At 38.6% G+C, this 25,057-nt stretch overlaps 3 protein-coding genes across 3 annotated transcripts; all 3 read right to left on the bottom strand.

Annotated features, from left to right (window-relative positions):
- Positions 1-3,929: 3,929 nt before the first annotated feature.
- Positions 3,930-4,445, bottom strand: LOC128868414 (lysozyme D-like). Its single transcript, XM_054110482.1, has one exon. The coding sequence runs from the start codon at positions 4,412-4,414 to the stop codon at positions 3,989-3,991; it is 426 nt and encodes a 141-aa protein (XP_053966457.1). The 5' UTR covers positions 4,415-4,445; the 3' UTR covers positions 3,930-3,988.
- Positions 4,446-9,122: 4,677 nt separating this feature from the next.
- LOC128868413 (lysozyme D-like) lies at positions 9,123-9,596 on the bottom strand. The gene has a single exon (XM_054110481.1). The coding sequence runs from the start codon at positions 9,578-9,580 to the stop codon at positions 9,155-9,157; it is 426 nt and encodes a 141-aa protein (XP_053966456.1). The 5' UTR covers positions 9,581-9,596; the 3' UTR covers positions 9,123-9,154.
- Positions 9,597-14,201: 4,605 nt separating this feature from the next.
- LOC128868412 (lysozyme D-like) lies at positions 14,202-14,697 on the bottom strand. The gene has a single exon (XM_054110480.1). The coding sequence runs from the start codon at positions 14,677-14,679 to the stop codon at positions 14,254-14,256; it is 426 nt and encodes a 141-aa protein (XP_053966455.1). The 5' UTR covers positions 14,680-14,697; the 3' UTR covers positions 14,202-14,253.
- Between the last annotated feature and the right edge of the window lie 10,360 nt (positions 14,698-25,057).

The raw sequence follows: 25,057 nt of genomic DNA, 5'->3' as shown, positions 1-25,057 counted from the left end.
GCACTGGCATGGCTAATGGACGGCAGTTAATGGAGTTAATGATTCGCTTTTCTTGTATGAAAATAAATAAAGATAAAAGAAAAAAATTGTACACGGGAAATTAACTGCATGGAGTTAATTACTAGTAATTAAAAAAAAATCTGTATAAATAAATATAAAATCGCTTATTCGAAGAAGTATTTAATGCCTTTGCTGAGGATTTGCTCCAATTTGGCTTCTGATCCAGACATTACTTTCGATGGCTGTATTCGTTTTGTAACTTTACTTGATTTGGATTTGTTAATTTTGTATGACGAATAGGGTGTAAATTTTTTTTTTTTAGATTTTTCGATTTCGGGACTTCGTTACTCGTTTTCGGGATCCCCATATTAGACTCCGGATTTAGGTATTCGTCATTTTGCAACAAGTTAACTAGAAAAATATTGCATCAATATTGTTTGTGAATTTCTTCTACCATAAAAGAATACCAGAAAAACAGTAGTAAAAAAATACTTTTTTATTTGCAGTGAAAATAAATTCAGTAGTAGCACAAAAAGACAATAGTTAAATTTATATGCATTTAATAATACTTAAGCGTGGAGATATTTGTCGGAGAAGGGTCGACCGTTGTAGGTAAACGCCGGACACAAGTCGTGGCAATAACTCGCACTATTTCGAGCGTTTATCACCCGCACAAACGCAGCGATTCCAGGACCGCAGCAACGGCACAAATTACCGCAAGGCAATACCAATAAATCCGACGCCGGAATGGATAGCACTTTATAGTACTCACAAGCACTAGCCAGGAAACGGAAAAAAGCGCCAAAAAGTAGCCACCAAAAAAATTGGGACCAAAAAACGCCCCGTCACTGAAATATAACGCCAAAAAGTAGGCACCAAAAATATATTTCCTACAAATTCGCACCAACAAACAAGCCCATAAAAGTAGGCAGTGTTATTTCTCACTAGAAATTAGCAACCACAAGGAAAAACTCAGGAAAAATAGCCTAAAGTGTATCTAAGATATATATAAGGTAAAGCTCTCTCTCTCCTTTTCTTCTACGTTATATCTCTTCTCTCTCTCGCGGAACGAAAATGCCCAAAACGTTGCATGGCCTTGAAATTTTACTCTCCATTCTCGCTCGCCCATCGACTCCTAAGAAGTAGCACTTCCAAAACTTCAAAGTAATGAAAATGAAAATTATTGTTGAAATAAGTTCACATATTTTTGAATCTCTCAAACTCCAAGCGAAATAAGCGGAAAGTTGTAGGATTTAGCTTTATAGAAGGTGGCGCAAAATAAATCATCCAAATTTGTTTTGAATAACGTTTTTAGTAAAATAAAAAAAAATGATTTTGAGTGATGGATATCATTATTTTCATCCTCCTAGCGCTCCTTGAACATATTCACGTATGTTAAAATATAAAATCAATGTATGTATTGCTTTTAATAATAAAAACGAAAACAAAACCACCAGCCCCTCAAACGTATCCACATTAGCCAAAAAGTTAAAGACAACTTTTCTTTTATCCTGCAAAAAGTGATTTTTCTGTCTCAATTTCAAATGATTGACAAGAAATTACCAATCCCGAAAATCGCTGTATTAGCCGGTTGATCAGTGGAGTATCCACTTGTGGTGTTGACCGAGCACAGTTTCGCTATTAGATACAATATTTTGCAGTCTCTCCTTTCTTCACAAAAAAACTTTCCACTGCACCAGAAGCTTTGCTTCCCCTACCAAGACCGCATTCGCATATCTTCGGGTGCCTCTGAATTTTTCAGGCTGCTTCGCCATCATCAACGTACAACGGCACATAAATCACCCGCAAAAACCGTGCGCTACTCCATTGCACTCACCAATAATTTGGCACTAAATAAATAAAATAAATAAACTACCTTCGCATTTGTTAAAAATTACACAGGCACGCCTTTCAAAGAAAATTTGTTGCTTGAAACATGAAAAGTGAGCGCTAAAACTAGCAGAAGTAACTAACGTAACTTTCTGCAAAATGCGCGCAACGCCTGAGATCATGGAAGGAAACCGAAAAACAGTAAGCTATCAGAAGCATACAGCCAAAATACAAGCTGTGCCTAATAGGTAACGAGAATGAAGCTGTAAAATAATTTATTTTGACAATAATAATGAAAAAAACAGTGAAAACGCGCTATATTAGACGTTCATACCGCGCTGAAAGAATTCTAACAAGAGTAGACTTTGCATGCTAGAAAAATTATTAGCACAGTTGATCTTGTGGCAGCAACACAGTAAACTCCAGTTATTCGCATAGCGCCAGATCAAGAAAATATCACTGTTTTCTAACGCTGAATTGACATGGAATGAAATGCAAACAAAGAATCGATGGAAATAATTTGAAATAAAAAGCAAAGGCGACGAAGCACATGCAATGCTAAATCGATGGAGCTAAAGCGAAATAAAAAAGAAAAACTGAAAAAGAACTTAAATTGAAGCCAACAGTGGGAATGAAAATGAAAGAACATTCACCATGGGCAAGAAAAATTGTTTTTGGTTTTTTTTTCTTGGAAGGCAGAGCACCGCAGCATTTGCCACTAACTTCGGCTTACTACAGACACATATGAAGAGATAGAAGACGGAACATAACAAAGCTAGGAAAACGGTGGAGAAGGTGCTTCTAAGCAGGCAACACGGTGAGGTGTTATACCATTCTAACAAAGAAAATATGGTGAATGTAAAAAAAAATATATATATACATACATATAAATATGTATCCAGCTTTATTTACTATGACGAAAGAAGGCCAATGACTCGAACCAGTCAATGTAAATACTTATACATACAAATATACACAAGTTTAATATGCAATCAAAAGAATAGCAACGAAGCAAAAGCAACGTAACCAAACAAAGCGGAAGAAATTTACTATCTACCTGCTACTGTTGTGGTAAGAGTTTCCACCACTAACCACTAACCTGTCTTACACAATATCTGGAGTATCACTTCAAATCGAACTACTGATATTCACACAAACTCACTGTAGAAGCGGTTGGTTCAGGAAGTTAACAGCTCACATGTGGGCAGAGTTGTTGTTCTGCTTCTTACTCTACCAACTACATGTATGTGTGTATTTTACCGTCATGATTTTTACATATACACACATGCACACTAAATAAAAAAATGGCTAATTAAGTGAGGAAGTGAACTTGCATACATACATTTTCAAATGCTAAACGGAGAAATGGAGACATCAAAGTGCGGCCATTGGCGTGCTCACTTACAGAAGTGGAAGAAGTCTCGCAGAAGTCAAACAGTTTTAAATTATGGAATGTGCGAAATGCCTCGAAATATTAGAAAGGCATTAGCGAAAAATTAAAACTAAGTTCGTTGCGCTAAACGAGGGTACGAGGGTGTGAGTTACTATAATGAAAAAATAAAAAAAATTATAATAATAAATAAGATAATCAGTATCGGTGCATGCGCACGAGAGTGGCATATCAGAAAACAATATTTGATAAGCTGCAATACTAAGTGCAAAAACACAAACAAACATAATCACAATAATCTACACCTAAGCACTTCAAATAATTGGCGTTTATTTTGTGGGCGTGCTTTACCTTACCTTACCTTACTAATTGGTTTCTCAAAAGGCTCTTAACACCTTTGTATTTGTACACATAAAAGCACTCTTCATTGTTTTTAGGAGCTGCATATATAATTCTGTCATCTTCGTTATTCTTCTAGGAACAACGTTTGAAAACTATATATAAAAAAAATACTACCGAAATGAGATGTGTATTAAGGTTAGATGAAACAAGTTCGGGAAAGCTCATTCTTTATACTGCATATCCTTCGTTGTAGATCAGAGCTGGCCATCTCGGGCACTATTTTCTCCTAGCAAAACGCTTGCTACCACCATTCAAAGCTTTTAAAGTTATATTAAAAATAGAGTAAAAGCCAGAGTTTTTTAAACAATTAAATGGTTTTTATTCAGACAACAACAATATTTATTTTAAACATTTAAAACGAATATCTTAGAAGCAGTCATCAATGCTTGGCAAAGAACCGTCGCAGTAGCGCCAGGTAGACCAGGCAGACCAGCCTTGCATGCGCAAGATCTTCTGGGCACAACGCACCGAAGGTTCAATGTCGTTGGTCAACAAACCATCGCAACTGATGTCACACTGATCGTAGGAGAAGCGACCGCTTGCAGGTCGGCACCAGTAATAGTCGTTGATCTGGAAGATGCCATAATCGTTGGAGCCATTGTAGTTGGTCGGGCCGACGACGTCAGTGCGGTAGGAGCTCTCGTGTTGGGCAATGCAAGTCCAGCGGGCCAACTCATCCCTTGGTACACCCAAGCGAGACATCTCACGAGCCAAAGAGCAACGGCTCAAGTCAACACCAAAAGCTGATGAGACCAAAGCCAGAGCGACGATTAAGCAGATGAAGACTTTCATGTTGATTATTGAAATATGTTCCAATGAAACTGATGATTATTCCCGAAAGTTGTATAGCTTTTATAGTCACAGGAAGGCGTCTCCAAAAAGCAGTTTCAAATCATTTGAAGTGCCTAGCCGTAGATAAGTGCGATTATCTTTACTTATCTGGTTTGCACTTTGAATTTTAATCAATCAATGTTTTTGGCAATGCAGTGAAAACACTCTGTGCGAGGTAAGGGGCTCGTCAAAACGTATACTCTGATAGTCGATATAAATTTTCGGGGAATCACTTTGCATTGCTTTGCTTTTGGCAATGAGAGGAATATAATGAGCACTTATTGTATATCAACATCATCCGACAGAAGAGGGTTTGTGCATTGTGCAAATCGACTTTTGCAGGAAATACTGATGGATCTGTCACCACATCTAACAATATTTTGGAATAGTGTGATTAAAGAGGAGCACATCATAAGCAGCCGTTTGGTTTCAGACACTAATGTCAAATCACTTTTTAGCGGGATACCTCAGTTTAGCTTAGACTCCAAGTATTGACAAAGAAAATAAATGCACAAGAAAGCAATGGAGGACATTACAAGCCTGAAAAAGGTAGTTTTATGGGTATTTGTCGTATGTACAATGCATAATTGATGTTAAAGATGAAACCGTTATAGCTCAGATAATTCTTAATCGTTTGCCAACTTAGTCTACTATGAAGTTATTAGGGCAAAGAACCGCTTAAGTCCAAGGTCATAGAACAAATTAGTGAAGCAACACAACGATTTATCACGAACAAACTTTTTAGAACTCTATGCAATTCAACTCAATTAGTAGACCTCTGCTTCGCCCAAACCTTTGGAATTTGTATTTCTATAGCAATAGTGGTGCAACTCCAGCTCCGGGAGGGTTATGCGTCACGAGCTTAGCTCGCGGTAGAACTTTTAGCCAATACTTATAAGTTTAGATTTTAATCCATTCAAAACAACCCATTTCGCATAAGGGTATAACAGTTTCGAGTGAATTTTTAAACTTTATCGTCCCTTGAAGGAAAAATTAGGGGAGTTATAAGGTATTGTGCTTGCTATGCAGAGAACTCGAGAAGCAGTTTTTTGACGAGGAGCATGCGTAGGTTCGACTGACTAATCTTGGGTATTATACAAGTACATGTGGTAGGTTAGGTTAAATGGTTGCCCTAATTTAGAGCAAACTTGGACAAATATTGGAAATTCGTCCGATGTGATGCCATACAGGGGAGAGGAGAAGGGAGAAGGGAAGGAAGAAGGAGCCTTGGGATTGGAAACGATGATGGCCATGCATTTTAAGACAACACCGACGGTGGCTGATTTGCGTTCGTAATTAGCCGCAACAAGCTACTGATGAACTTCACCAAATTTGTGATATTTATACCCGCTATATTCGCAGGCGTAGCGAAAAAATGAGAGCCCAAATGTCTAAATCTTTGCCAGACGAGAGCAGGAGAGCTGAGAAGAAGGTGTTGAGATGATTCCACCTCGTCCTCAAGACAGCTTCTGCAGAACGGACTTGAGGCAATCCCAAGTCTTACAGCATGAACACCTAACGGACAATGTCCGGTAAGGATACCCATAGGAGCCCGTAGAAGTTCCCTCGAGCGTCCCCGATCTACCCGTGGCCAGAAGGATCTCGCGACCTTGCACGTTTGCGCACTAGCTCAGCGCTCGCTGAGTTGACTCGAGGCCCATTTTAAGGGTTCCCATCTTCTGAAGGGAACCCCATTCCTCTCATTTCGCGACAAAGCCGTCTCCAAAGTTCCCTGTCTAGCCAGCTCATCAGTCCAGCAGTTACCCTCTATGTCGCTGTGACCGGGAACCCAAATGAGCCTGACGTCGAAGTATTCGGATGCAGTCGAAAGTCGCTCAAGCAACGAGGCCAAGGCCCTAATTGCCGCTTCGCTATCGGAGTAAATATTTACTTCCATAACGGTAGTTACCGAGGTAAGCAACCAATCCACTGCTTCCTCAATTGCGGATACCTCCGTTTGGAAAACACTACAGTGGTCCGGAAGCCTGAATTTAAGTTTGATGGGAAGCTCCTTACAGAATACTCCCCCTCCAACCCTCCCGTCCATCTTCGAGCCATCCATAAACATGTTTGCCATGCCTTGCCGCCAAAAAATGTTGCACCCCTACAATGTCCACCGGTCCCACATTCAGCATAGCGTTAAGCGCTAGAGTAGGGGTGGTACGGAGCGCCCCACTGATTCCAATGAGAGTAGACCTTTGTACCCTCTTCAGCTTCTTAACTGATACCATCCTTTCTATAGAGTTCTACCAGACAAGGACTCCGTATAGCAGAGAGCACCAATGGACCGCCCGCTATTGAGGGTAGAAACACCCTAGGTATTTTGTAAATAAGACGAGCTCCGTCTTCAGAAGATTTATCGAAAGGTCGCAATTTGCGGTTCAATTCATAACTACAATAGATTCAGATAACCCTGCATCAGTTCCATCAGAGTATCTAGAAACTTGCCTCTGACAATAAGTGCCACGTCATTCGCGTAGGCAACCACCTTGCAGCCCCTCCTCTCCAGCTCCTCCAGCAGACCGTTAAGTACGGCAATCCAGAGTAGTGGCGAGAGAACACCGCCTTGCGGAGTGCCTCTGTTCACTTGCCGGCGGAGAAAGGTGTCGCCCATTCTGCCACGACCGTTCTGTCGCTAAGCATCATGTGGATAAACCTTATGAGCTCGGTTCCGACTCCTAGTTTACCCAGGGACCTGGCAATTGCCTCCAGGAGGACATTATTAAAAGTCCCCTCAATGTCGAAGAATGCGCCTACAGTGAACAGTACATGTGGTAATTCATGAAGTTCTGTACTTATGTAGGTGACCTCTGGAGATGCTTCTGGCTAACAATTTAGAAGAGGTTGCGGGAACACCTTAGATCAATATTGGGCAACTCTCAACTGTGGTTGCGATATGATTTTTAGCACTGTCTAGTGGCAGTCCATACAAAGAAGCTTTATAAAGTTGCTATTGTATAATCCTGAAGATGAGTAGGAAAAAATGCGCTATCTTTCCATTTTGTTATTACTATTTGTTGTGATGCGCCTCTACGTAGTGCCGAAACCAAATCTTACCAATGTTGTCGATTATTCGCTTTTGCCTGGATCTAGGACCATGTTAGGTCTTCGTCGACTGCCAAACACTCGCCAAAACGGCTACGTCGACATGATCCTTTAGGACGTCCTCTGCGCCGATCTCCTTGAGGGTTCGAGTCTAACGCCGTTCTGGTCTTTTCGTTAGCTGGATTGCGGATGGTGTGGCCCATGCATCTCCATTTACGTTCCTGTATTTCCAAATAATGGATTTTTGCTCGCTGCTTTGAGGAGTTGTTTCCATTTATGCTATCGTATTACGTTGGCTGCCTATTCTTGGTACACAACTTGTGAGGTATTTTGAGCAAGAAACGAAAATCAGCATGCTACTTCTTCTTAATTGGCGCGATAACCGCTTACGTGAATCAGCATGCACTCTATCTCAAAGTTATAAAACAGCCACATATTGATAGGTTCCTATAATCGCAGGAGGATCTTCTAGCATTTGGAAATTAAACTATCGAACTTTTGGACTTTGTCAGCTAAGAAGACAATCACGGATGTGAAAAATTTATTTTATGAGCAACGAGGTTGGAAAATATAAAAAAGAAAATCGGAACCATTCGAAAACCGAATAATCAGTGATAACAATTGCCCGCTTAGAAGCTACGATTTTACTCAATTTGCCTATTTTTTGAAGGGCGCCGTTGAAGGGCGTCTTGAAATATGAAATCGGTAGTACAATATTCAGGCACTTGATTTAACATACTTTTTGTATGCAAAACGTGGCTTTTAAACACTCCAGTTTGACGATCGGCACTTGCTTTCTATTGTCCCTCTTTGCTCACTCCGATTGCTTCCGTTGGCGGCACTTACCACAAGCGCCTGCACCTTGCAATTACGCTCTCGTTATCGTATATTATAATCTTGGCATTGATTAAGTGGACATGCACTAGCGACCTCACGTACATGAATTCTCAGCTTAAGTCTGGACAGAAGTGAGGTTAACTGGGTTCAGCAAAAAGTTGCATGCAATGCCAGACAATTTAGAAGCATGAGAAATTCGACTGCAATACTAATTATCATAATTTTCAGTGCAATTGTCTCTTGCCTCGTTTTCGCTTTAATAGTTTACTATTCTATATTCATACATATCTACATACATAAATGCATCAAATGCATAACATCCCCCAGTTAATAGAAGCAGCTAAAATAAAAGAGTCTTTTTCAGTTTTTGCTTATCAAGTTGTTATTTCCTCCACCGCAGTTTCTTCATTTCGCTGAGCAAGCTCCTCATCGGCGTAACTGAGGCATGACACCCACGAAATTCTCGCTTAAGTTATTCACTCACTGCATACGATTGGTCACAAGTGGCTGACTAGCAACTCATGCACTTTTACGATGACCTCATTAGGCGCATTTTGCAAGTAGAAAGAATTACAAAGAAAATAATTATGAAAGCAGTGCCAAGAAGCAAAAGTACAGTAGTGCAGTTTTTAGCACTACAATACCCATAACAAAATAGTGCGGGCCAAAACGATCAAGTTTTCTACCAAGAAGACTCTTTCCACCAACATTACAACCTGTACCATCAACATAAAGAAATAAATGCAAAATCCAAGACTTTTAAAGCAAATTCAATGATTTTTATTCAAACAACAACAATATTTATTTTAAACGAATATCTTAGAAGCAGTCATCAATGCTTGGCAAAGAACCGTCGCAGTAGCGCCAGGTAGACCAGGCAGACCAGCCTTGCATACGCAAGATCTTCTGGGCACAACGCACCGAAGGTTCAATGTCGTTGGTCAACAAACCATCGCAACTGATGTCGCACTGATCGTAGGAGAAGCGACCGCTTGCAGGTCGGCACCAGTAATAGTCGTTGATCTGGAAGATGCCATAATCGTTGGAGCCATTGTAGTTTGTTGGGCCGACGACGTCTGTGCGGTAGGAGCTCTCGTGTTGAGCAATGCAAGTCCAACGGGCCAACTCATCCTTTGGTACACCCAAGCGAGACATCTCACGAGCCAAAGAGCAACGGCTCAAGTCAACAGCGAAAGCTGATGAGACCAAAGCCAGAGCGACGATTAAGCAGATGAAGACTTTCATGTTGATTATTCAAAACTGTTTCTTTGAAACTGATGATTATTCCCGAAAATTGGAGAGCTTTTATACCTGTAACGAGGTGTGGTCACGTTCAAAATCTAATCATTTGAGGTATCTAGACGTAGATAAGTGCGATTATCTTTAATTAATTGTTTTGCACTCTGGACTGCAACTTATCAAAGTTTTTTACAATGCAACGGAAACAGGGTTATTCAGAACACAAACTCAGTTGTGTGAGATGAATTTTCGGGGAACTACTTACTTAACACTACGCTGCTTTTGGCAAAGTAATGCGGAATTTGCTAAGTTTCAGCTCTCTTTCTGTGAAATCGTTCAAAGAGCCTTCATCCACTATTGCCCGCTTCAACCGAGTAGGTTTTACTTGACTATTATTCGATTGATCCGAGGGAATTCTTCTTCTTGATTGGCGCGATAACCGCTTACACGATTTGGTCCGAGGGTATTACCCTCTTACTGCTTTGAAATGGCTTCTCATAAATTTCGGAGGTAGCATTAATCTCTAGATATCTCCATTTGTAAGGCAAAGGCACCACAAGGTTAGGGTAGGTTGAAGCGGTTGTCCACTGTCTACGGGCACACTAAGGCTCATAGCCAAGGCACCACAAATTGCAGTTATCCACCAACCTTCTCGGACCAAAATCTTGCTTTAGAATGTATCACTCAGGGGTAGGCGCTCCATTATGGACCATTACTCTTGCGCCGTTAGATATTCCGTCTGCGTTTTCCAACGAATCAACTGCAATGACTTCAACGATTAAATAAGTTGTACACACAATTTCTACTTCTCTTGTCAATAGTGAACCTTCGGCGAATTGTGCTCAAGAGATTTTGCGTATGCAAGGTTGATTCTGCCATGCATTGATAATCCTTCTAAGCGTATTGAATAATACATATATTCATAGCGAGTGCATCATCGACGTATGAAAACAATTACTTTAGCCGTGCGTTGCTTGTTATAAGTTTTTTCCCCAAATTGCGTTAAAGGTGCACGTCCTTGGTTGTGTCCAACCTTCGAAGGGGGTGAGCACTGCAACAGTCCTGAAGCAAGCAGATAACGTAAAAGCAAAAGAAATTCTAATTTTTATGAAGTTGGCTATCTTGTCTTTATCGGTCTAATTTCCTTGTGCTAAACTTCGGCTTTTATCAAGGCTCCGAAGAACTATTCGGCGCACAGACATAGAGGTACATAGTATATTAATTACGCTAGAATTCACGCTGTGCAACTTTGACTGTAAGTTTCAAGCTCAAAATAAATGTATCAGTGCCTAGTGATTTCAATTTTATTGCTCTCTTAAATACTTAATAATGCCACACTTTAATTTAGTTTAGCAACGCTCTGGTACTTTTAATAACTACTCTGAAGGTGCATTCGATAAAAAAATGTTAAGTGCTAGCGATTACAACAAGCACTTCGACCACATACATATATTCACTTCCGTGGTGGTAATATGTGCTTACTCTACACACATACTCATACAATGTATTCCTGTATGTTAAGCTCATTTCCGTTCGTTCTTCACGACCACTGACCAACACCTATTTATAAGCCGCCATATGATTATTTTAGTCCCCTCAATTTATGATTCTCAAACTGCTACATAATTTTATATACATACATAGCCACGTACGTTTGTTTTCTGAGTTTAATAACTTCCTTCTCAAAGTGCTTCTACTTCCTTTACAGTGGCGTCTACAGAGCGTCAGAGAATTCAAAAGCAAAAAAGCTGCTGTAAATAAAAAAAAGACAAAAACAAAAACCGTTGGCCTTGATAGTAAAATAAATTTTAATGGAAAAACAGCTCACTAGCATTTTGGCTCAAACACTTCAGGCTTTAAAAGGGGAAGAAGAAAAAGCAGAAGAAGAGAAAGGTCTCCTTTGCATTAGAAATATTCAGGGGATTGGCTGATGTAACCGGAGTGATAATAGCGGTTTGGTTACGACAATGCTAAGATTGTATAACTGAGGTGATATACGAAAAAAAAAAAAATCAATGAAAGCCCTTAACCGCACAGACTGGATATAGTTATGCTGTAAAAAACCGTTAAACAAGTTGGCAACGAGGATGTGGCAACAAAATGGCGCGGAAGCGCTAGTTGGATTCTAGAAGAATCACCACTTTAACCAACCAACCAAGCCAAAACTGCTAATCAATCACACTTGAGGTTTGGATCAATTATTGACCCCGGTTTCAATGAGCAAAATTAAGGAATAAAAGTTGAAGTGCAAAATTTTACCACCCATACATATTTTCTCGCGCTCATTTCCAGTTGTTAGAAATATTAATTGGGGACGGACTTAGCTGCACCTGATGAATCTAATCGGCACCATGTGATATGGTAGGAGAAAGAAATGGATGTCGCACTTTGCTAAAATCAACATAAATCGGTTAGGTGGTTACTGCACCAATCAAGAAGAAAAAGAAGGATCTGGAGATGTTTGTCTGACTGGAAAAGTTAGAAAAAAAGTTTGGTAAAGGACTGGCTCATATATACTGTTCGTGTAGTTAAGACTAAGGATGCTTAGCAGAAGATCTGGGCAGTGAAATGGAATTCTTCTCTTTCATTTTTTCATAACAGAAAATAAATCACTGTGTTTTAAGTCCCGCATTTTAAATTTTTTAAGCAGACAGCTGAGGTTGGACTTACCAATTTTTTTAGCGGTTAATTAAAACTTACCTTTTCCTAACTTAAATTAACATTATTTAACTTAACTTAACTTAACTTAACATAGTTTAACTTAATATAACTTAACTTAACTTTACTTGAAAAACTTAAGCTGTGGCGGACGCAACAGCCATACGGATCGTTTATGAAAGGCTAAAAAACCTTTTTAAGTTTTGACAGCGAATCAATATGCGCTTAAATCGTAGGGTGACGCTCACGCATTAATTTGTGTTTTTATTGTAATACAATCACAATATTTAAACACATTAAAAATATTTGATTCTGAAGTGGAATTAATGTCCATTGTTAGCCTATTCATGAAACCCATAAAACACCGAAAAATTCTGTAAATAAAAATTGATGAATGAACGTGGCAAAAATATTTTATTATGAATTAAAAATATTATGAGCACTTTTTTTCTCAGCTTTAACCTTTTCTACGTCTTTACTTTTAAAACTTGCATTTTTAATTTTTTTTAGTCATAAACTAAATGAAAGCAACTTCAGATAAAAATTATTAAACAATGCTATTCATAAACAATAACAGCAATAAAAACACAAACACAATTTTTCAGTCGTTGTTGTCTTTTTTCTCATTATATCTCTAATCCAGCATTTTGCAACTGTGTGGGCAACTGCGAGGGGTCTCACGCACCAAAAAAAAACATTGCAAAATGTTTCATCGAATGACAATGTAATTTAAATATTTTTTTGTATACTCAATGACAATATTACTGCTTTTCATACGAGCATTACAATGTCACATTTCAAATTACTGTAGAAAAGTGTAAAGGGTCCTCGACATGGCTAAACCGGTCCTGTACACAACACTCACAACGTTGACACCGACACAACGGCGCATTTTTCACAGAATGCATGCGTGGCCGCGTGGCTGCGTTCAGCGCAAAGCATCTACCAAGTTGCATGCCTCAAATTACCGACAAGTTGTTTTTTTCCTTAAAGCAACAACAAAACCATCTTCAATTTATTCCCCCAAAAGCCATGTTCGTGTGCAGCTAACATTTCTTACCTTGTCACTGCCTATTTTCCCCATTGCTTTCCCCAGTTACTGTAGAATTTGTCAACAAGTGCTGTTAATGCCCACCCCTGCACATCATCCACTTCCTCTTAGCTAACTCACTTGACGCTAAACAATAGACTTGGCGTATTTGTTCCGTGTGGTTAAACTAACATGATTTCCACATGTCATACCGCAACCGCAACAGCTTACATGCAACAACAACAATAATGACCGAATGCAACTACAACTTGTAATAACATTCCATCAGACAATGGGCCAAGACGTCAATGCTAACATCATCACATCTTGTCAATTCTTGATTCTTTTGTTTGGCGCGTTCAAATGGTTAATTCTTTTATATTTGCTTGCCTCAAAGCAAAGCATCGCAGAAATTTGAGTACTTAGTATCCGCCTTTGGTAGTACACAAGAATATGCTTCGGTACTTTCTTACTTAAGTTCTGTGGGTTTGTGTTATTGCAAAAAGTTTTAGCTGCATTCAGAGTTATTTAAATTATGCAAATAATTATTGTAAGACTGCCAATATCATATGGGCTGGGGGACTAACAAAAGTTCGCTTAGTTGATGTAGGAATCGAAGAATTGCAATCGTAGAGCCAAGGAAAGAAGGACGGAATAGTATCAAAAGCAAATTAGTGGTGTATTTTTGTCTCCTATAGCACACTGTTTTAAGCGGAGAAATCTCAACTGAAAATTTGCGGCGAATATTTCTATAGAATATTTTAACCCCCCATCAATCCAACAAACTACATAGCTCTCAGATTAAAAAAAGGCTCGAAATGGTGCACATGTGTACGAAATATTAGGATTGAGTGATCCACAAAAATATGATTCACCCTACTATATATCACGAAATAAATGTAAAAAAGATAAAAGAAAAGGCCAACATTTTTTTAAAACAATTCAATAATTTTTATTTAAACAACAACAACATTTATTTTAAACGAATATCTTAGAAGCAGTCGTCAATGCTTGGTAAAGAGCCGTCGCAGTAGCGCCAGGTAGACCAGGCAGACCAGCCTTGCATACGCAAGATCTTCTGGGCACAACGCACCGAAGGTTCAATGTCGTTGGTCAACAAACCATCGCAACTGATGTCGCACTGATCGTAGGAGAAGCGACCGCTTGCAGGTCGGCACCAGTAATAGTCGTTGATCTGGAAGATGCCATAATCGTTGGAGCCATTGTAGTTGGTTGGGCCGACGACGTCAGTGCGGTAGGAGCTCTCGTGTTGAGCAATGCAAGTCCAACGGGCCAACTCATCCCTTGGTACACCCAAGCGAGACATCTCACGAGCCAAAGAGCAACGGCTCAAGTCAACACCGAAAGCTGATGAGACCAAAGCCAGAGCGACGATTAAGCAGATGAAGACTTTCATGTTGATTATTCAAAACTGTTTCTATGAAACTGATGATTATTCCCGCAAATATTAAAGCTTTTATAGTCATGGAGAGGCGTGCCTAGAAAGCAAATAGTAATCATTTGAAGTGCCTAGGCGTAGATAAGTGCGATAATCTTCGCTTAATTGTTTTGCTGTTTGATTTGAATTTCAACTTATCAAAGTTCTTTGCAGTGCATCGAAAACACGCTGTGCGAGGAAAGGTATTGCCTGGACATGTACGCGATTAAGTGAGATAAAACGTCGAGAATAAGCCACTACTAACTGCTAAATGTAATCAGATACTAAAGAAATTCGTTCAGTGCCCGATTCGAGTGACGAGTTTTGCCTGAGTGTCTTCACAAAAATAAGCAAAATTTTAATGGAAAAATCCCCGGCAGTAAAGAGTAAATATTGTAGTGAATGTCGAAGTTAGAAACTTAAGAAAAATGCCGATTTTTTAAATTATGTTATATTTCAAAGTGAATTTACCAGCTTCAAAAATGTATAGTAATTAATGGCAATTATTTCGAAAATTATAAAATCGATGAAAATTAAAGTTATGAAATAATAATCTGCTGGTTACTGCGTGCTTAGCCAGTAGAATAGGTGTACCTCAGAATGACTTCTGCAGGAGCTGTGGAGATGAAGAAGAACTTAAAAGAACACTTCCTCTGTGAATGTCCTGCACTTTAAATATCTTGGCGATTATTTCTTTGAAGACTAGGGGAAATTTACAAAATGGGAGTTACCTTCTTAGAAAGTGCTAAGTGTCGTAAGAACTTAGTTAGGGGATGGAAATCAAATGCAGGTATCACAATGGACCTCGGGGACACCGAGTGTCTTGTCTTAGAGAAGCAACCTGGCACCCTAACCTAATCTACTGCGTGCTTTTATATTTAAAATCACTAAACAGAGGAGTTACACTGACGCTTATTTTTATTTTTGAGCGAACTGATAAAAATAGTCGGCCGCCGTAGCCGAATGGGTTGGTGCGTGATTACCATTCGGAATTCACAGAGAGAACGTTGGTTCGAATATCGGAGAAACCAAAATTAATAAAAACATTTTTCTAATAGTGGTCGCCATTCGGCAGCCAATGGCAAACCTCCGAGTGTATTTCTGCCATAAAAAAGCTCCTCATAAAAAAATCTGCCGTTTGGAGTCGGCTTGAAACTGTAGGTCCCTCCATTTGTGGAACAACATCAAGACGCGCAAAACAAATAGGAGGAGGAGCTCGGCCTAACACCCAAAAAGGGTGTACGCGCCAAATATTTCATTTTCTGTCCCCTACCCTTTTATTGGCTCTTCCGGTGTCCAACAGCGCAGCATTTTGAGTCTTTATTCTTTGTAATTTTTGTTAATTACATATCTGAAGGTTTCCGTTTCTCTGAATTTATTATATGTGCGGATGACTCAAAAATGTTTAAAGCTGTCTTAAGCCTGTCTGATTTATGTAGTCTTCAATCAGACCTGAAAAACGTCGTGGCATGGTATGATAGGACTTTACTTCAACTAAATGTTAAGAAATACTCACATGTGCCATTTTCCTAAGTCTAAGCATTTCATCTCTAACTCATGTTTTGTAAAGAACTCGCATCTAAATACTTCTCCAGGAAATTACAGATTTGGAAGTAATCTTTGATTCCACTTTTCAGTTTATAAACCATTTGAGTTTTCTCATCGCCAAATCGTGTTCTACACTTGCCTTCATTCGGCTTTTTGCTTTCAATTTTATGTATCCATACACTTTAAAGTCACTATTTCCTTCTCTCGTACAGTCTATGCTAGAGTATGCCGTATTTATTTGGAGGCCATATCATCAATGGCGCACATCACTAGACTGGGACGCATTCAAAAGACATTTCTTCGATCGCACTCGGATCTTTAAACTTCCTAATCCGATAATGATCCGACGATGCCTCCCTTATTTTTCTTTTTGTTTTTATCGGGACAAACAAGCGAGTACAGCACTCAGACAACACTAAGTCTGTTGTACTGCCCTCGGGTTCCCTTTTAGATTTTCTTTAAATCTACCCGACCTCCGAAGAAATACGAGTAGATCTTGTGGTACCAAGGAGCCAAAGTGGTCGTTTCTTAACACATCAGTGCCAAAGATATCAAGCCTGATTCGAGCAAAGCCCGGGCAGTCGCATAGAAAGTGGTTCGCCGTCTCATCCAGAAAGTGGCCCTTCATCAGTCCAACCAGCTGCCTACAGCTCCTTCTGCTTAATGACAGGAGGATATGCGACAGTCGGTCGGATATCAGTTTTGTCCATTTGTCGTCTCTCTCAGCCTGCCAAGCTCACTTGTGGGTGGAAGTAATCCGTTTTCTAACCGTGGCTCCGGGTCAAAGAAGTTGGCCTCAGAGCCCATCCTAGCTAAAGAGTCAGAGAATTCACGCACTTATTTCTGGATTTACAGGACTCAACTACCCTTGAAGTGGTTGGAGGGCTGTTTAAGGCCATGAGCGCAGCTTTGGTATCGCTGCAGACACATACAGATCTGCCTCGCCATCTGTTTTCCACAACAATGCTCATTGCTTCTTCAACAGCATACACTACCGCCTGAAAAACATATACATACATTCCAAGAGCAAAGTGTATGTGGTTTTGTTCCGTTAGATTCCACGTAGACAAAGAGCCTGACCGTGCTAGTTCCTAGAGCCATCCGTGAAAGCGCGAAAATAGTGGGGGCATTACTAAATTTAAAATCGTTACAAAGTAGAAGAAGTATTATTTCACTGTGCTTTGGTTTCGATATTAGCAATGGGACAGTTGATTCGCCTGTACTCTTAGAGTGCATTCATTTTCACGTACCTCAAAAAAAACCTTCGAATTAAATTAAAATTTCTTCTTCCTAGAGTGGGTTAGAATTATTTATGCCTTGAAAGCACATTTGAGCGAGTGAATGAGTTTAACCAGCTTTCAAGTTCTCTGGCTTTCGATTTGTTGCTGTCTAAATATAATTCCAATTATCACTCAATGAATTTTTTATATAGTTGCGAATGGTTACTGTTAGTTTCCTTGTAGTCTTTTATTCCCCTGTAGATCCTTCGGAGCTCAATAGAAAAGTGGAGTTCAGGTTGCACAGCCTACATGACTCCGTACTTTAATTGGGAGAGAAGAAACAGAAAAAGTTATGTGTAGAACTAACGACAAAAAACTGACTCAATTCGTACTTACGCTCTCGCGAAAGGACTGCAGAACTATTATAGGTATTCTAACAGGTCATAGTCTATTGGCTGCAAATGCGTTCAAGATAGGGATTACTAACACGGACAAATGCAGAGAGAAGGTTAAGGAAAATTTAGAACACATTCTGGGCGTCTGCCCGGGATTATCAAAAACGCGTTTAAAATGTTTGGGAGCTCCATTGTTTGAGGGTCTGGAGAACGTCTCAAAAGGAGATCTTCCAGCTCTGCTTGATACGCCAAAAGTGCTAACATCCTAGATAATGTCTACCTTCAGTATTCATAGAGGTCGGTCTCCATCTGATATCGCTAGGGACCAAAAAGTCTATGCGTGGTTTATTGCCAACCAGGCTAACCTAACCTAACATTTGTAAGAAACCTTCTATTTCTAGATTTACTACAAAACTGAATACAAAAAAAGGCTTCTAATTACTTCCACAGAAAAATTTCAATCGTCTTCTTAGAATTTTGCATTTTCAATCTATTTTTTATGTGAAATAATTGCTATTAAAGCTAACTATTATTCATTGGCACCAATCTTTAGGTCATCTCGAATATCTCGAAGAGAACTAATTGTAAAATTTTTCCAAGGTCTTTCTCGCTTAAATCTCTTTGTATATATAAAAATTGATTTATTCTTAACTTAAATTATTACAGCTTTTAATTTGATATTTATTCAAATAAGTATTCTAGTCTGTAAAATTGTGAATTGTGGAATGCATAACTCCAGATCACTTGAAAGAAACTTGACTTACCCGTCTGTTCGATTAAGCGAACTTTTGTTAGTCCGCTCGAGGTTGTCAGTGCTTGTGCTAAGTATACTTTTAATGACTTTCTAAGTATTTCAATTGTTTCTTTGCATAATTGTTTTCTTTGTAAAATTCTTTGTGCTATTCTTGAATTATTCTCTTTCATAGCGGCTATTTTTCGCTTTAAAAGCCGTTTTAGCGGGCAATTCAGCTCTGGCTTATGTCGATTTATTTCTTTGTTTTCTCTGCAACGCCTATACTTCCCACGCCTTTATGTTATAGCATTTTTTGCTACGTTTAATTATTTATTCGTAGAAGTAACTATTTGCAAAGCCATGATTTTTCTCTATAATAAAAGATGGTGAAGTACAAAAAAAAACAGAATCTTTACGCTGGCTTTTTATGCGTAATATAATGTAAATCAAATTTATATAGGCAGTTAGTTGTGATTGGTGTGATTTCAATGAGAGCAGGCTACCTAATTTTAGAACCACTATAAAGAATTAAAAGTCATGTGAAGGGACTGAAAAGATGGAGCAACAATTATACTAAACGCATACTGCAGAAGGGCAACAAAACGGTACCTCAGGTTATATTTGATTATTGAGAGGTTTTTTTAGGGGCACTTCCATCAGCCACCAAATCAATAAGTATCTCAGACTTTCTTAAAAAGACTCTCATGCTGCGTTTTTGGTCGGGTGGTCTTGGTTTTTGGACAGGTTGATCATACTTCCTGGCGACAGTAAATGTTATCCCGAAAAAATTTCATTTACACATAAAACTAAAGATTTTATATAGTAAAGCTGCATGATCAGATCTTTTATTTTCTCATAAATTTAGTTGTTTAATGGAATTTTACCTTTCGTAGGACTAAATTTTTACAAATTAATTCAATTGTATTTTCTTTTTTTTTATATATAAGTATGTATATGTACTAACAACTTTCTTATTTCTCTCTCTTCTCTTTTTTAGGTGAGTGCACACGTCGTATGATGAATTTTTGTGAGGGGTAATATTTTATGAATACTCATACTCTCGTACACTTACTGCATACACGGGTAAGTGTTAGATTTATGAGATTTTACTATAAGAAGGCCCTTCATATCGAGCAGGGTCGTTTTGCATACATTTGGTTTCTTTCAGTAGATGAAGTCGGCTAAGGCATGCAGCTTTTGTAAAACTTGTGATTCCCAACACGACAAAATATGCCTGAGAGAGGATAAAAACATAAAAAATCTGTCCAACCTATCACTTAACAAATGGCTGTAGACCTGTGTCAAGACCTTCATGATCCCATTTCGTAGTAAAAATACTGATCTGCTATTGTCCAGCTCGACAATCTAAGGGCTGTTTTCTCAACTAACCTGAAACTTTAGCTGCCACTTTATGTGGCCTTTTTTTTTTTGTCGCTGTTTCGAGGTATTTTCATTTTTTTAGAGAAAGTGACAGTTGATTTCTCAGCTGTCATTAGCCAATGTTTAAATAACCTGAAACTCGTGATCAGCGAATTCTAAAAACTTATCTATGCCACATTTGAGAAGTTTTTTGTTTAGGGATACTGACATTGGATTTGACAATTTGAATTTGTCAACTGCCTAAGTACAAATTTGGAGGCATATTCGGATGAAAATATTAATATACGACTTTCCGAGATTATATTGTAGATGTCTTCAGAAACTCTTCGAACCGAGTGAACTCAATCTCAATATGAATTTCAGTCTGGCAAAGGCTAAACGGAATTTGTATGGCATGAATGTAACTTCTAGCTGTTTTCCCTTTCCAATATCTAAAAACAGTTTACAGAACTACGAGTCTTCTGAATATACAGGGAAGTGTTACCAACTTCACACTGCTTGTATCTGTAAAACAGCTCATGACATCAACGTCAAAATTGTTCTAATGACAGCCATCAAAAGCATTTGCGTCTCAGTTTTGATGAGTTTTTTTTTTTCTGTGATGGAATTCAAATCTGGCTGGAGAATCACAACTAGCCATTGTTCCTGAGCTCAGTGTGAATAAAATGTTTGTGTATCGCACTATAAAATGTTACAATGATACTGGTTGCATTGCAAAACGCTATGGAGGTGGACCAAAACAAACCGCAACAACGCCAGAAATGGTTCGGAAAGTGAAGGCTCGACTTGAACGAAATCCACGTCGAAGTGGAAGGAAAATGGCCAAAGAACTGAAAATATCGTAAGACAGCATTCGACGCATATTGAAAAATGAGCTCAAGGTCAAGGCTTACAAGTTCCAAAGAGCACACGATCTTTCAACTCAGCAAAAAAAAGTTCGGTGCGAAAGAGCAATGGAGTTGTTGCGCTTGCACGAACGTGGCGAATTTCCTAACATTATGTTTTCGGATGAAAAAAAAATTGCCAATTGAGCAGTTCATAAACACTCAAAACGATCGTGTTTACTTGGCCCAACGCTCGTACAAGAATTTGAGCCTACGTATGGCCACTCGAAGCAATTTCCCATCGTAAGTAATGGTTTGGGCCGCATTGACCGCTGATGGACACTCTCCAATCTTTTAATCGAGCCTGGTGTTAAAGTGAATGCGAATTATTATCGGGAAAATGTTTTAGAAGTTGCTTTAGAACCGTGGACACGCAAACATTTCTGTCGTAGGCCATGGACGTTCCAACAGGACTCGGCACCGTCTCATAAAGCTCGTGTGAACCAAGAATGGCTAAAAAATCATGTTCCACACTTCATTTCGTCCACACAACGGCTTTCGAATTCGCCAGACGCAAATCCGATGGACTATTCCATCTGGCCCATTTTGGAGAGCAAGGTGAGGACTAAAAAATATGGCAGTATGAATGCGCTGAAAAAAGCGATTATACAAGAATGGGGCAAAATACCTCAAGATCACATTCGTGCAGCTTGCAACTCATTTTTTGACCGTTTGAAAGCTATAGACAAGGCAAAAGGTGGTCATATCGAGCTAAAGTGAATATATATTAAAATTGTAATCATTTTTGAACAATTTTGTCTTTGAAATCAATAAAAACTAATTTCACACAAAAAAGTTATGGTGTTTTGAATAGTTCGCCCCGTACACCCAGGTTAGGTTTGGTATATCGGGCTGGTCTGAATATATCTCACATAACATAGACCACAAGGGTCCATAGTGTTACCAGTGTTGTTGCAGTCGTGTTAAACATAGTTCGTGATACATAGCTTCATGAGTTTTAATAAACAGTTTGAACTTTGGCAGCAATATCCTTCAGCGATGAAAGGTACGCCGGTCCCAGGGTAATTGAAACGAGTTCTGCTTAGAGCAGTGCAGTGGCAAAGCAGGTGTTGTAACGTATCCCTTTCTTCTTCGCATAAGTTTTACGCGACGTTCTGAACCAATCCCATTTCAGCTGTGTGATATGGAATGAGACAATGTCGCGTCAGTACTACAACCAATATTTTACATTCCTTCCTTGGGAGTGATAGAAGAAAGTTTTTTTTTTCTAGTTGCCAGCTCGCAGCATTATTTTGGCAATCCTGTGGGAGACCGAGGCTTCCCTTATAGACAGACTGTGCTACCATAGTTAGTTCCTCGTCTAGTTCCGTCTTCTAAACTGAGAGTGAGGGATATAGGTATGTTCAGCGTACTCATACTAGGTAAGCGGGTGCTTGCCTTAGCAAGCTCGTCAACACTCTCATCTCCCTCTATTCCCTTGTTCTCTGAAAAGCAATAAATTGACTATACAATATAATTGACTCTACATTCACATTACGTTTGAAAACAATTTTTTTAGGTTGAGGTTTAGATGGTTGCCTTCGAGAGTAAGATGGCTCGATGGGACATGAACTTTGAAGAGAGAAAGAGAAACCACGAAAGAGAGAAGAGGCTGACTAGATAGGGCTGTGCAACCACTTCGTATTGACGATTCAATTCGCCAGGCGGATAATATCCAAACCCAAGGAAGATAGATTATCCATACATCCGCAATGGTGAAAATCATAGTTGTGACAGTAACTTTGATGGCCATGTCATAGGAGATTCAGCAGCATAATTCCGCCAGCACACACTCGTTCAATCAGTCATTTTCAGGCGACAATGAAGTAACAGGAGCGAAGATAGTGTTGATGTTTTTCGTATATCTCCAGCACAATCTCAGTTACATAACTACAAATATAGCAAAAAAGTCGTTCCCTTAACAAAAGAATCTCGCTTAACAAAAAAAAACTCATAAATTAAATTGTACATAAGCATAACATATTTAATTAAAAAAAACGCATTTTAGTGCGTTTTTATATCCAAAGCTAGGCAACACTGCAGTAGCGAGAGAGAGATTTGACTGCCGAAAGCAGAAGAACACCAACAACACCTGCAATCGCGGGCAATACCATCAGATGTTAAAAAAAGTAAAGCTAAATAAAACTGGGTGAATCATTTAAATAATTATTAAAAAATGTATATTTTACAAAATTATAAACATTATATTTTAATTAGAACAGCTAGAAAAATATCATGAAGAAAGAACTAAAACTCCGAGACTAAATAACAAAAAAAATGCTAAATCAAATTACGAAAATGGTAATCTGGACATACTGGAGCTAAAATCACGTAACTAGTTGTTAAATTCGCTGAGAGCAAAGTAACGGGACCACGATCTCATTATTCTCTCCATCGTGGGGGACAACCATAGTGAAAAGAATTGAGGTGTGACCAATGACAGAATGTTATCAGGCTCTGAGGGGCAGACTCAGCTAAGGGGCTGACGTAACTGGAGTCGCGAAGCGGTATGTTTGCGAAAAAACTAAAATTATGTTAGTGATATAGGAAAAAATTATCCCAATGTCACTTCGTTGCCATCTGAGCGGTCTCCCTATATACCTGAATCTTAGTAGTCTCGATAAGCAACCAAGCTGAGAAGTGCCATAGGTGCTGAGGTAGTCGCATTGAATATAAGTGCGTTTAATGCGCATTGCTCACATGCGAGATTTGAAACTTTGTTCGCCTTAGAAGTTCCCTTCGAGTTTGCAGGTACTTTCTTTATTTAGTTATGTAGTCATTACCTTAGTGGAGTAAAAGAAAATATGCGGAGCTTCATAAAGATTAGAATAGAGTTAAAAATTTTTCCAGCTTCCAGAAAGCTAAGACTTTTAGAGTTGAGTATAAAAAGGCCTTTTAGATGCTTCAAATGAAGAATTACCATAACCAAACCACATCGAGCAGTTCTTTACTCTTACCTTCTTTGAATTATATTAGAAAAATTAATTATTCACATAATACTACTTGTAGCTTAGACAAAAATACAAAAAAAGCCATTACTTGCTTTCCTTTTCGCTTAGCCGAATATTCTCCAAAAATTGTATTTAACAATATGTCCAATAAGCACTAAAAACCCTACAGCGGATGTTTCCCGTTTCACGTGCTTAAGTGGCAAGATAAGCCATCAGAAGATAAATTCAAGCATCTAGCAAATAAGTTCAGCCAAGTCTGTAGGTGGTTCCCCAACAGATAGATGATTTCGTCCATACCTATATTGCAGCCAATGTGTCAAGTGCATTTATTTAAAAGCTGCAAACGCTGTCTGAAATTTTCAGTTTGTTTAAACCGTTTTTAGTAAACAGTTCGCAATGTTTTTGTTGCTATTACAGCCAAATAATTCAAGCATCGATAATATTTTATACGAGTGCAAGGGCAGTTGAACTTTCTTATTTATTTTTTATTTTCTTATTTTATTGCTGAGTTTTTTTTTTATATGTTTGTTTTTATTTTCTTATTGAAAATTGAACAAGCAAACAGGAGAAGCTATTTGAAATCAGCCTTAACCGATCTTCGTTTCGGAAGTCATTCATATTTTTATGGCGCATTATTTTTATGATTACAATAAAAATTGTGGCTTGGAAGTGGGGTATAGAATTCAAATTTCGAAAAATTTCCTCCTCGTGGTTCAGATGAATTTTTGGTATAGTGCCGGCTCAATTTCCTTAAAGAAGTGTTAAATCTCGATTTAGAAATCAGAAATTGCTCTTTACCACATGCCCGCTGGCTTGACCACCCTGTATTAATTTCTACATTTTATTTAAGCACACCCAAGTTCTTTAAAAAACTTACAACTCCACCGACTTCGAAGTTAATACCCCAAAGTCGTGAAGAAATGATTATAACACTCGTCTAAAGCCAAAAAACCTCAAGAAGCAGAACTGCAAATTTGTATGTAAACTCAGTCGTTAAGGCCACAAATCTATTTAAAACTTTTTGCAAATCATTTTCTTAAAATATAAATAAACGAAATTCACATTTTAGCCAAAAAAAAAAAATGTTTTTTCAGTAGTCTGCAGGCAAAAAAAAAACACTCAAGAGCCAGAAAAGAAAATTCCTACGTAAGGTCAGTGGCTAAGTCCGCAAATCCACATAATAATTTTTGAAAATCAAAATCTTAAAATACAAATCGAAAATTTTCATATTTTTGCAAAAACTAAA

Source organism: Anastrepha ludens, chromosome 6 (genome assembly GCF_028408465.1).
Source record: "Anastrepha ludens isolate Willacy chromosome 6, idAnaLude1.1, whole genome shotgun sequence".
NCBI lineage: Eukaryota > Metazoa > Arthropoda > Insecta > Diptera > Tephritidae > Anastrepha > Anastrepha ludens.
This window is presented reverse-complemented; position numbering and strand designations above follow the sequence as displayed.